Source organism: Chelonoidis abingdonii, chromosome 15 (assembly GCF_003597395.2).
Source record: "Chelonoidis abingdonii isolate Lonesome George chromosome 15, CheloAbing_2.0, whole genome shotgun sequence".
NCBI lineage: Eukaryota > Metazoa > Chordata > Testudines > Testudinidae > Chelonoidis > Chelonoidis abingdonii.
In genome coordinates, this window is record NC_133783.1 from 28,805,381 (window position 1) to 28,819,478 (window position 14,098).

Consider the following 14,098-nt stretch of genomic DNA (forward strand, 5'->3'; position numbering starts at 1 on the left):
GACTGTATCAATGCCTTACTAAAGTCTAGGTATACCACATCACCGCTTCTCCTTATCCACAAGACTCGTTATCCTATCAAAGAAAGCTATCAGATTGGTTTTGACATGATTTGTTCGTTTACAATCCATGCTGGCTATTCCCTATCACCTTACCACCTTCCAAGTGTTTGCAGATGATTTCTTTAATTACTTGCTCCATTATCTTCCCTGGCACAGAAGTTAAAACTAACTGGTCTGTAGTTTCCTGGGTTGTTTTATTTTCCCTTTTCTATAGATGGGCACTATATTTGCCCTTTTCCAGTCTTCTGGAAGTCTCTCCCGTCTCCATGATTTTCCAAAGATAGGGGATAGCTAGAGGCTCAGATACCTCCTCTATTAGCTTCCTTGAGTATTCTAGGATGCATTTCATCAGGCCCTTGGTGACTTGCAGGCGGCATCTAACTTTTCTAAGTGATTTTTAACTTGCTCTTTTTTTTAATTTTATTCTTCCAAAGCTACCCCCTTCCTATTAGCATTCACTATGTTACGACATTCCTTTCAGGACTTCTCGTGTGAAGACCAAAAAAGAAGTCATTGAGCATCTCTGCCATTTCCAAGTTTCCTGTACTGTTTCTCCCTTCCCACTGAACATATTGGCCTACCCTAGTCCCTGTGGCTTCCACGGTGCTTGTAATGTATTGTAAACAGTCTTCCGACTCCTGAGATAGTTTGAGCTCATTGTTGTGCCTTTGCCTTTCTACCATTGTGCTCTAAATCCTAGGGCGCTTGATTCATGATTGTATGTCCTAGGATTCAATGTTTGTGTGAGACTCTTCTTTTTATTTTTTAGATCATGCAAGATCTCATGGTTAAGCCAAGCTGGTCTTTTGTCACATTTTCTATCTTTCCTACCCAGCGGAATAGCTTGCTTTTGGGCCCTTAATAGTGTCCCTTTGAAATATTGCCAACTCTCCTCAGTTGTTTTTCTCCTCAGTCTTGATTCCCATTGGACCTTACCTATCAGCTCTCTGAGCTCACTAAAATCCGCCTTCCTGAAATCCATGTCTCTATGTTGCTGTACCTCCTCCCTTTTCCCCCTGTCTATCCTTTCTGAGCAAGCTGTACCCATCCATACCAACATTCCAGTCGTGTATTATCCCACCAAGTTTCGGTGATGCCAACAATGTCATAGTTGTATTTATTAGCACTTCCAATTCTTCCTGCTTATTACCCATACATCTCGCATTTGTATATAGGCATCTAAGATACTGGTTTGATCTTGCCACCTAGTTTTGCCCTGACTCTCCTTTCTCTCTGCCATTATAGCCCACGTTCCCTCCTATTTCCAACCCATCTCCCAGGTCTCCATGTTCTCCACTTACCTGTGGGCTTTGTCACCTGTCCTATTGCAGATTTTTTAGAAAGATAGTTTGAAGTAGATGAAAGGCCAATAAAAGACCACGCTTTAAAATTCTTCCACCTTTTCTCAGGAAATGGAAACAGAAAGAGGATCTTAAATATATGTTAGCATATTAAAAGCCATTGTTAAGACAGTTAATTTTAATTACTAGTCCAGTGATCAGCTGATATAAAACATGGAGACCTTTGCTATAGCCATACCAATCATTCGACATGTATAAGGTTGGTATAAGGTCAGTACTCCATGGAAGGAGAGATAAAAGGTCCAAAAAGCAGGCTTCAAAAGGTTCTATAACTTGTTGCCTCTATTTAAAATATCTGAACTGAGATTTTTCTCCCATATACTAATTAACATGTAGCATTAATATCAAAATTGGCCCTATTATAAACTGAGATCACATCTGAAGAAAAGTGGCTAAAATAAAAAGTTGAGTTTACTACTAATATAGTCAACCTTAGGTTCCTTTTAAATCTATATAGTATCAATTTCAACAAGTAGGCAAGTGTATAGACAGGAAAAGATCTATAGAACCACTTTATGTAACATTGGGTATGTGTACATTGCAGCTGGGAGCATGCTTCCCAGCTCAGGTAGAAAGTTGTGCTAGCTCTGCTCCAAGTAATGCACTAAAAATATCAGTGTAATCAGGAATCAAACCACCCAGATGCCCTGATACCTACTCAGGTGGATAGCCTAAGCCACTACCTATGCCACCTATTGACAACACTGTAAAATATATTTTTAGTGTGCTGTCTTGAGCAGAGCTAATGTGCATTTGGCTGCCTGGGTTGGGCACATTCTGAAGTTTGTGTATATGTTGATGATACCAAGTGAGAAACTGCAGGACTGTATGATAAATTCAATTGCACCTGCACATATGGCCAAGGCTACTTCTAATTTTGCAACTCTGCAAACAGCTTCACACAGCCACACATTTTTGATAAATCAGCCTTCTCAAAATCACTTCCTCCCTTTTCCAGAATGTTTCCCAAAGTACATTAATACTCTATTCTCCATTAGAAAAGGCTTTAAAGAAATTTTTCAATCAGCACTAAATCACAAAAGAATTCCTCAAAGATAATACCATGTGGTGGCCCAGGTCCATTGATGCAGGACCAGAGGGATTGGACAAAGGTGCTTTTAAGCCATCTTTGCATTCTTTAGAACCAGGGAGTAGCTGGAAACTAATTTGGTCCTTACCATAAGTTAGAGCAGTTTGACAGCTGCTTTAATTTATATAGGCACTACTATCCCCTTGTTAATGGCCCAGTGCCATCAGTCCTGGATTATTGGAACATGTGTGGTATTGATCACGTGCTCCACATGTTCTCAATGATGTGGAAAAGTACTGAGGGAGGTTACATAAGGCTGGCTAGGCCACTTGTGGATTCCCTGATGCAAAATAATCCCCACCTACCTTCTCAGGGCAGTTTTCCATCACATTTGTGCCACTGAGTAGCACAAAGGGGCTGGAGCAAGGGTTAAGGATCTGGAATGGTGTAGGGGAGACTTTGGATTTTCTAGGAGAGAACTTCTACTAGATGCTAATGTCTCTTAATTTTGGAATCAAAATAACAAATACAATTAAACCACTTCCTCAAAAAATAAATGCAATCTATTAAATTGTCCCCTCCAGAAATATTGTCAATTGGGGAGCCATGGTGGCTAATGGTTGCTATTAGGAGAATTCCTGGTTATTTGGGCTTCCCTTTCATTCTATAAACATTGCAACTGGGACTGCAGTGGTGAGACAGCTGGAACAGCAGTCTGGGTAATTGCTTTAATTATTATTGTAATTGTTCTTGTTTCGTTTGTGCCCATAACAACATTTTAAGGGCTAAAACAGAACAGGTCACTGCTTGGAATTATAGAAACCCCTGCCTTCTTTCATTGCGTCCCTTTTATGAAATTCTGTGTCTTCAGGAATTAGAACAGTCATAGATGTTCATTCTCTGCTGTCATTCTCATGGTCAAATATTATCTCATGCTTTTCGTTATGACTGTGTGAATTAAAAATAAACATGTACTAATCATAGCTATTAATCTATGTATTTTGCATTCTGAGATTTGTTTTGAATTTCAAATTAGATTATCGGAGTTATTTTGCATATCAATTGGGTTTTCATACACCTTTTACTTTTCACCTCATTATTAGAACCTGACTGCATTCTACACAATACCCTCAAACTATTTTACAAAGAATAAGTGACACACATTACCTTTGGGGGATTAAAGGAGGAAATTGACTTTTCACTGTAATGGTGTCTTATTGGCACATTTTCTCAAACATTTTGCTTTCCCAATTCTAATCTCTCTGATTTTAAAATATGACTTATTTTTCCTAAGTATTTTCTTTACTTTGATAATTTAATGTCTGAAGTGATGGGGAAGTGAAAAGTTCAAATTGCTCTTTTCATATCACTACAGCAATGTCCCAGTAGGTGGTAAGATACCACAGTGATGGGCACAGTATACGAGCCTGAATAGAACAGACAAGTGAACATTTCTTAAAACCTTTGTTCATTAATCATTATCTGAGAAGGCTAAAAGTATAAGGTTAACTTTAGAACTGTTAAATAACTCTAGCGGACTCTGATAAAACAATGGCTAAAATTATTCCAATTGTTCTTTTCCCCATCCATTTGACTGACTTAGGCATCAAGTACCAAGAAAGGAAGGAAGGAAGGAAAGAAGGAAAGAAAATAATCCATCTGTTAAAAAAATGAATAAACTTACATTATTCACCAGTTCTCTAGACCCAATTATTTAATATGTTCACTTTCATCTTCATACTTTCCCCCAAACTCTCTATTCCTAAGTATTTTTTAAAATATAAACTATTTAATTGATATATATTCCCCTAGATCTAAACCTCTAGAACCTCTAGTTTTTAAAGAATTGATTACATCTACCATATGGTGCAGCACAAAAGGCTATAGTCATTGATTCTGGCTTTTACCCTTTCGAGGTGCTTGTAAAAGTTTTCTTTTCCTTCCCAGAGGATTTAATTGGATACAGTTTGAGGCCTGATGCCACTAATCCATATTCATATGAGTATGCTTGTTTTCATGAGTAGTCTTATTGATTACATTGGGATTCCCCGTATGAATCAGACTAAATGATCACACTGATCCCTTTTGGCTTTATAATCTACAAATTAAGGAATAAACTTCAAATTATTCATTGTGACTATTTAATCAAATGAACTTTGCCCTTTTTCTTTTTTTTAATTAACTTTGTGCAAATAAATCACAATTTTTATTCATTTGTTTGTTGTTGAGAATTGTTCAGCAAATAATTTGACCCTATAGTTTGGTCATGAATTGGTCACTATTTGTTATTCACTACTTGTGCTGTGTGTTGGTCACTTAAGACACATTCATATTGTTTCTGTTCCTTGATTTGACCACTTAACCTTTATGAACTTTATGAAAAATAATCTTTGTTTCATGTAGGCAGATTATCAACAAACATTCTTGTTTGACAAATCCATTCTATAAATAATAGAGCTTTTCAAAATGTCTTATCCAAGTGCATTCAAATAAGCAAATAAAATTCCAGCTAATTATATGGGCAGGTTTTGTGCTGAATTCACCAGAATTTATAAGGCCTATTAGTGTGGGTAAGAATTTGGAAGTTTGGGCTATAAAGGTGAAAACATGTTTCCAGAAAAGGTAGCTTGCCAGACTAAATATCAGTGAATTAAGATCTCTGGAAGTGGCTGATCTACTTTTGTTATTAATGACTCTATCATGAAGCCAACAGAACAGTTTGATGATGATAGACCTAGTGGAGTCTCTAATGCATTTGTATCTCCTCTAGTTAACCTTATTCTTACATTGTGGCTGACAGAATTATCATTTCAGACCATTTCTATTTTTTGTGTGTTCACTTAATAATATTAACTAACATTCCTTTGTTACTGTTTGATTATTTTTGAGTAAGGCATAAAGAAGTAAAGCATCATACATTAATTCCAGTAAAATCACTGTGTCCTTTTACAATATCATCATAATTTTACTCACAGTTCAGGGATTTCCCTACAAATTAATCAAACTGATATTCTTATAGAAAAGTCATTGTTTTATGAGATAGCTTTTTGTGTGATGAGGCATAGGGGACTGGGGATTATTTTTTTTACTTACATTCCTTGCAAAGATTAGATTGATGTTAACTATCACTTAATGTAGCTATCAGTAAATTCATGTATAAAGCCGTGTGCGTAAGTGTGCAGTAAGAGTAGTGCATGCATATAGAAAACTGGCAAGTTTTTATTTTTCTCCAAATTAAATCTCATTTGTTGTTTTCTGCCCATATTTTAATTGTTTTGGCCCCTTTTGTATGCTTTCTCTTTCCTATAACTGAAAATGATAACCTGACCATAATATTGATGGAAGAGTGTCATTGAGCCTGCATCACAGATGCTTTGAAAAATGTTTTTCTTTAGAAATTAGTTTTATCTTTTCCATTTATACTTTTGTGTATAGAAGAAGACATACATCTTAATATAAGTGACTCCATCATGACTCTATCTATTTTGCCAGTCACAGTATTTTATTAGTTAAAATGCCATTTAAAAGTGACAAAAAATAATCTGAAGGGAGAAAAGAACATGTTAAGCAGAGGTAGTGAGGAAATCCACTATGAAAAGTATTAGCCATGACAGCAGTGGACATGCATCTCTGCTATGACATTTGGACTCTGACAGGAAGCTGCTTGATGTACTAAGAATAATAGTATGGTAATTTCAAACTCAAAGATAATTTCTTTCTAGAAGCATATCTCTAGATACGTCAGTGCTCTGAAACTTTTACTAAAGAATATACACCTCTACCCCAATATAATGCGACCCGATATAACGCGGGTTCGCATGTAACACAGTAAAGCTCAGACACGCTGCTCTGAGCAGTGTGTTAAGGGTGCCGGACCGGGCCGGGGCTGAGAGGTTTGATAAGGGGCAGAGGGTCTTGGGGGCAGTCAGGGGCTTCCCCCCCACTCAGGGTCTAGGGGGAAGGAGCTCTGGAAGGGCACTTTTGAGGACCCCGCAGTCCCAGAGTGGCCCGGGGGATTAGTGGGGGGCCAAGAGCAGCGTCCTTTCCCCAACCTCCCCACACTTACTGGTGGCAGGAAGTGGAGCGCCATGGCTGGGAGCTGGCAGAGTGGAGTGGACTGAGGCTGCGCTGCTTTACTTCCTGCCACTGCTGGTGAGTGCCTGTCAGGGGGTGGGGGGTGAGGTGGGATGGATGGGGTCGAAACAGTCAGGGGACAGGGGAGTTGGGTAGAGGGTGGGATCCTGGGAGTGATTAGGGACGGGGGTCTCTGGAGGGGGCAGTCAGGGAACAAGGAATGGTGGGGGCAAAGCAAGTTTGATGTAACACAGTCTCACCTATAACACAGTGAGATTTTTTGTCTCCTGAGGACTGCGTTATATCGGGGTACAGGTGTAATTTTGTTTTTCTCTTGTGTGGTTCTTTGTTTATTAATTATATTTTATTTTAAAATTTCGTGTGTAGAGTATAATAGTAATTCATGTTAACATTTTCAAACCTGGGTATCTAAAGTAAGATTTCTAAACCAGTATTTTGACACCTGAACTGAAGTTCGGGCCAGCTTTTAAAGGTGCTGAGCACCTGTATTTTCCATTGACTTCAGTGGAAGCTCAGATAGATTTGCAAAGATACAGATCTCCAATATTTCTACTAGACTTTGATCATTTTCTTTTAATACAGAACATCTGTAGGAACAATGTAACAAACAAAGCCAAATTAATGTGGCCTTCATGAAAGGTGCTGTTTTGACATCTCTAAAGCTTGAATGCCTCTACAGAGAACAGCCACAGCTTGGGCAGTATCAGCACTGCAGGCTTCCCCACACCATTCTGTTAAGATATTTCTAACCTGACCTGGAGGAGAATGATAAAGCTCAACCTACAACAAAATCCTTGACTTTTTTTTACTGAAACTACCAATGGGGGTGACAGTTTTGTTGGTGGCTTGTTTGTGATGGTCACTAGAGACTTCACTGGAACCATTAATTTGTAAGCTACTAAACCAGCCATCAGATGGTAACAGCTTTTGTTGCTACTGAAGTGAGCTAGATTCAAACTAGCAACCTAGAGCTGGAAACCCATTATCAGTCCCATTTGCATTCCACATTCCCTAGCAAGGTCACCCTTAATCATGAGTCAAAATATGCTAAAGGGGCTCATAAAATGAATGAACTCTTTTTCTTCTCTTTTTCCTTCCTTTTGTTTTGTTTTCTTTTCTTTTCTTGTTTAGTGGCACTAAGCAGATGGCATATTCAAATGTTGCTGGCACATAAAATATCATTTTTTGCCTGCAATATCATTTGTGCCTGCAGGAACATACAGCTTGGTGAGTATTTGCAAGTCTAAAAGCTAGCCCATGTCTGCTACCCCACTGCTTTTGAATCACCAGCTTTTATGCTTTATGTTTTAGTTTTATATTGCAGTCAGTTTGTTCTAACCATTGGCTTATTCTTTATTTTGTCCATTTTTTTGGTCTTTTCTCTTTGCCACTATGTTTCATTACACTGCCACCTACATCCAGTGTTACTTTTCCAATGGATTGCTTTTTCCCTACAGTCTCAGAATTCTCTGACTGCCTCCTAGTATACCGATCTCCATATTCAGCATTCTGTCCATACATCTCCCAATTTTCCGTGGACTCTTGGGCTTGCTCTGGGAGCAGCTACAGTCTAAGGTTCGGACACCCACAGAATCAAAAACCAAAATGTGCAAAAACATATTGTAACTTGCTATATCTATAGAAACACCACGGGAAGGATCTATTTTAATTAGTCCAATACGATATACTTCTCTTCTCATGCATCCTTGTGCATCTTCTCTCCTCCTCTGAACTCCTCTTTCATCTCCTGCCTCCTTGAGTCTGCTATTGATCAACTACAGTGTGTCCCAGACATTTCCAGACATTATCTTACATCTGTCCTCCCCACCAGTTCTCCAGAAACTCTATCACTGTTGTAACAATTTATAATAAAAAAAATTCAGAAAGTGCAATTTTGTTTCTGTGTATTTAAGAAAAATGTCAGGACCTGATTTGTGTTATGTCAACAGTAGCATAGTCGTACTTTGCATCCTGCTGAGTTTGCTGTACTGGGCTTTAGAGTAGGGTTTTTGAGTGTAGGAACAGGAAAAACTACAGCTTATCATTCCCTCTTGGAAGATGAAGTAACCTTTTGGGAACCCAATGTTGGTTCTGTTTTCATTTCTAGCAGCCAATGAAATATCAGGTATTTTAATTTTGCTAGTGATTTGCTGTATGTTTGAACTAGCAATATTTATTTATTATCATTCTGAATTCTTATTTGTTGTTTCAAGAGAAAATTGCCAAAGAAGTTATGAAATGTAACATTAATGACAAAGTGTTAAATACTCTTAATATCGAGGCCTAAAGTACATAACAATATTTGACTATCATGAAAATGTGAATAGTTTATAAAAAAGAGAAAACCTGGCTCAAGCTAACCCTGGGTAGGAACTCCATTCAGAGAGATGAAGTAATGCCCAGTTACATCACAATTACATTTAGCCCAGTAATTCTAAGGACATAAATATTTATCAGTAATCATTCGTAACAGAATTCAGGAGACATCAGCATATTTATTTCTGCTAGATAAGCAAAAGAAAGCTATACTACCATAATATTAAGATTAATTTGAGCTCTTTCTCTTCTTTGACAGTCATATCACAACCCTTGAGACATCATATATCTCTCCCAATGAAGTGACAAAAATATTTACCTTCATGACAAATTACAGGAATAGCAAACATACCTACTTTGTGTTAAAAAGACTTTAGCATATTATGTGAATGACATCTCACAGGCTCTCTCTAGTGATTTGGTAAAGTTGAATGTGACACTAAGTTTCATTATGTTTTATCAAAGTACAATTAAAGGAGAAAAGGAAAATTGGAAATTAAGGACAGTTGAAATCAAGATATAAAGAATTTTCTGTCAGTCTTGGAATGATTTGCACTTGGCAAGTTTCATCCAAGGAGTTCCATGTGCTCTATATCCCTAAGATTGTGGGTACTTGGCATGCCTGTGGGTAAAGTAGGGTACATAGGTGGGTAAACCAAGGTACATAGGGTGAAATCCTGGCCCCACTGTTGTCAGTGGCAAAACTGTCATTGATATTAAGGACAGCATTTCACACATAGAGACAAAGGGCAAAATTTCAAATGCGTAAATTATTGTGGAGAGGAAAGATGGCTTAGTGCTGGGACTTGAGTTTGACACATTTGAGGATTAGGGCCAATATTTTAAAATATGATGCACAGAACAATTCTTCTGTTCCTTGTTTAAACGATCAGTTTGCATTTCACTTACTGGGTAAAGACCTCTGGTCCGGGACATTTGAACTGGTGAAGTATCTATCAGTGTAAGAACTCTGGATCATAATTCTTTAGAGGATGTGCACCTAAGATCTGCAATTATTTGTCTTGACACAGTTTTGGCCATTAAATCCAGGTTCAACATCTACCACATTCCTAATCAATTGAACTATTAATTTTAGAGGTTTTAAATAAGTGCCTTGGAATTTGTCATTAAATTATTAAAACTATTTTAGTTGGTTGTTCAGTATCTGTAGCCTGGATGTCATCCAATTTTTCATCCATACCCTTCTTTCGAACTGACTCAGTCTTTGTGAAGAATACTCATTGTCCATTTATGCACACCTAGTTTGGATCAGAATTTGTCGTTTGTCCCCCAGTGATGCCCATAAAACACCAAGTGGAAATGTGGTTTTACATCACACCTAAAACCTATGCACAGAGATCCAGATACTGTGGAACATTTGAGAAAGCCAGTCTATTGAGTCAATTTTAGTAATAATTTTTGCTGTTTATTGAAAGGGTTAAATTATGTCTCTTATAAAGCAAGTCCATACTGGGAAGGGGAGAAAAGGCCATCAGTATAAGGCCATTATTATAATTTATTATTATTATATTTGTATTATTATAACCATCTGGTGTAAATAGTTTGCCAACAAATTCTTGCTATATAAAAATGGAATCTATATGTTTTCAATATAGAGACTACAAGGTGTCTCTATATTGTACCCACACTGTACTGTCTGGAATTTAAATGAAATTTTACTTGGGGTTATTTTTTGGTTTCAGAATTATAGGAGTGCAAACAAATTTGTGGTTTTAAATGTGTTATTGGTGTTTATATACATCCTCAAAAGTTTAAAACTGAGGTCTGATACAGGACAATTAATGGCCAGGATATTGACAAGGGCACATAGCTACATATTTGTTTAAAAAATAGCGAAGCTATTAAGGTTTAAAAAGTAGTTACTGTGCATGAACATGATTTTTTTTCCATAAACTATTTCATTCCTATTTATTCTACAGTAAATATGTTGTCTTCTGTGTGGATTATACAGTGTTATTTTTAAATATAGAGGCTTCCATTGTTACCCTGGATGGAGGCTTTCTAATTTCATTTGTGAATAAATGGAGGATTTAAAGCTCCCTGAGAACAGATAGAGAAGACGGATCTTAATAGAACTTAAAGGAACCTTTCTAATCTGTCCACAATCCGCAGATTATATACTGCCATTGAGGTTTTATTTGTGTGTTACCAACTAGCATTCAATTTTAAACAAGTATTGTTAATACTAGAAAACATGTTAAATTTCATATTTGTAATTTTTGGTTCCCACCTTATACTCAATTTAGCTCACATTACATGGAGTAGAATGTTTAGCATAATACATTAAACTCAAAACATACAAGATTAAATTAGGGTTTGAAGTGGGATCCTTATTAAAGATTACTGAAATCAGTAGGGTTACCATAAGGAGAAATCTGACCCATTTTTGTGAGTTAGTTAGACATTTATGTACTGATTTTCAAAAGATGCTCACTTAAACTCAGCGTTGGGCTCATATTTTAGCCCCACAAATAACTGGGACTATTTTATAGGGGCACAACTGGAGAACCATTTAAAAACTTACTAGAAACAGACAGAAGTGGAGGAGCTTTGTCGCTGCCCTAAACACCAGTAGCGTAATGGAAACATGATGATGATGATGATGATTGTATAGTATTTACACATCTACCTGACTTGTAGACAGTAAGAAAGGTAGATGTCTGAATTCTAAGAAATGCAAGTAGCTCAAAAACAGAAAGATACACAATAGGAGTTGGTAAAATGTTTTCATTCCTCACCTTCTAAGTCATGGTTTATTGATGAAGAGAAAATCCTTAACAATAATTAATGGCTGCCTTTCAAAGATACCGTGGTCAGCTATTGTTTTTCAAAGTCCACCTTGACTGGCTGTAGCCACTTTCATTCGGGCTTCTTAGTATATACCCTTACACCCCACCCCAAGCAGTTTTTTGTTTTGTTTTATGATGAACTATGAATTATAGACAGAGACCCAGATCCTTTGTAACAATAATATCAGTGCCTGCAGTGTCGGCCAACTTTGGCTGCAATTACAAACTAAAAAAAGGTTTCACCATGTCAGTACTTGGATGACCCGGCTACCAATGAATGCTAGAATGTTGTAGGGATGATTTATTCAGTAGCTGTCCATCTTTAATACCCCAGTTTAATGGTTTGGTCGTAAACACCAGTGATGAGCTCCTCAGCAGCACTCCAACCCCCAGAGGCCGGGATGTGTGTGTGTCCGGGAGGGGTATGTGTGTAGGGGGGGAGAATATTACCTTCAGCACAGACACTGTGGAGCACAGCCACTGGGATGACATGGGAGGGGTGTGTGATGGAGGTGGAGCTGGGATGAGAGGGGCATGTCAGGGGAATAGCGATAGTATACAGTGTTGCAGATTCCCAGGCACCGCTGCAGCTCCAAGAAGCTGCCTTCATTTAGGCCCCCAGAGCTATCTAAATTACTCCAGGAACCTCACCACAGAGCTGCCCATGATTAGGAGGTACAAAACTGGCTTAAAGCCACCTTTGTGTCCCTTTCCCTCACTTGGGTTGAGAGATCTGTGCAGCAGAATCTCACTGAAGATTTATTTTCATGTTGTTATTCTGAAAATAAACTTGTTAAATCAGGAGGGTAGCAGAATGTCTGTAAGGAGACAGAAGAAATCCTTAGGTGGATACATGGTTGTTAGGGGAAGATGCTAGGTACATATGGTTTTCCTGCTGCTCTCCTTTACATTAATAGTTGGAAAAATTACCTCTGCCACATTCTTGATTTCATAATTAAAATGCACTTACCTGTCCAATATGTTTTAAATCTGAAAAGTACATTTGTAGCTTTCATTTCTTTTGGAGCAGTTTGCCAACAAAGGAGAAATAAATTGCTGGAAAAGCAAAGACTGTTTACTGCAGAGTTAAATGGACCATTTAATAATGATATCCACTATCAGACCTACATCATACATTCAGGAATGGAAAAGATCCACTAGACCAGTTTTCAGCTATATTTGAAGGACAATGCTAATGACTCTTTGCACACATATTTTACCTTATTCATTTCTGCTTATTTTATGTTTCCTACTAGGCTGATGATAAAGACACTGGAAATTACAGTGCTATGCAGTACAGACTCATCATACCCCCAATCAAGGATGGCAAAGAAGGTTTTGTAATCGAACCCTATGAAGGGCTTATAAAAACTGCCATGCTGTTCAAAAATATGAGAAGGTCCTATTTCAAGTTTCAGGTCATTGCAACTGACAATTATGGGAAAGGACTGAGCAGCAAATCAGAAGTACTTGTAAGTATATGAATCAGTTAATGTCTTCTTGACATCTATGCCTGATACACTAGAGAAAATTCTAACTCTAGATAAAGTTTCTGTTCCAAAGAGCTAGAAGGGATGGGCATGAACTTTGTGAATATGATCTTTTCAAGACACTGAAGTTATTTTTCCCAAACAAAAGCTTTCTGAATCCCTGAAAAAAAATGTATGTACTATAGCAATATACCCTATTTACACAAAGATAATTCAACATGCTAGATATCAACGGAATATATCCTCATGTACTATCTAGCAGGATTTTAACTGTATTAAATTTAAAATGAAGAAGCCATAGACTGAGGGTTCGTGGAGTGTGATTCCATTCAGAGCAAGAGAAATACTGTAGGCAGGAAGGAATCAGGGACTTACTGTATGCACTGAGAGCACAATATAGGTACCTCATGGTGTTTTGTAAATTCAGATAGATAAATATTATGAGACCTCTGACAATTGGGTGCTTCTGGGAAAACACAGGTAACCACATCTTGGGTGTTCTGGGGAATAAGGAGAATAATAGGCTCTACATAGGAAAGCTGGGTTTTTCTCTTGAATCACCCCAAAATCAGGGGATATGCTAATAGATAGATTTATTTAGCTCCAACCAGCATATAAAGTAAGCTGCCCCTCTTTTGGCATGAAGTTAACACAGAGAAGATGCTGGAAGGAGACCCTAGGAACAGCCAAACTCAGGGAGGAAGTTTTGCTTGAGGTTTATAGTTTGTGTGATATAGGCCTGGTCTACACTACGCGTTTAAATCGATTTAAAGAGCATTAAATCAATTTAACGCTGTACCTGTCCACACTACAATGCCCTTTATGTCGATATAAAGGGCTCTTTAAATCGATTTCTGTACTCCACCCCGACGAGAGGAGTAGCGCTAAATTCAATATTAACATATCGGATTATGGTTAGTGTGGACGGAAATCGAC

General features: G+C 37.7%; 1 protein-coding gene across 1 annotated transcript in view; it reads left to right on the plus strand.

Annotated features, from left to right (window-relative positions):
* PCDH15 (protocadherin related 15) overlaps positions 1 to 14,098 on the plus strand; it is a 1,383,724-nt gene that overhangs the window by 1,303,843 nt on the left and 65,783 nt on the right. The window contains exon 30 of the mRNA XM_075072657.1: positions 12,929 to 13,144. Coding sequence (XP_074928758.1) covers positions 12,929 to 13,144 — 216 coding nt within the window. The remainder of the gene's footprint in view (positions 1 to 12,928; positions 13,145 to 14,098) is intronic.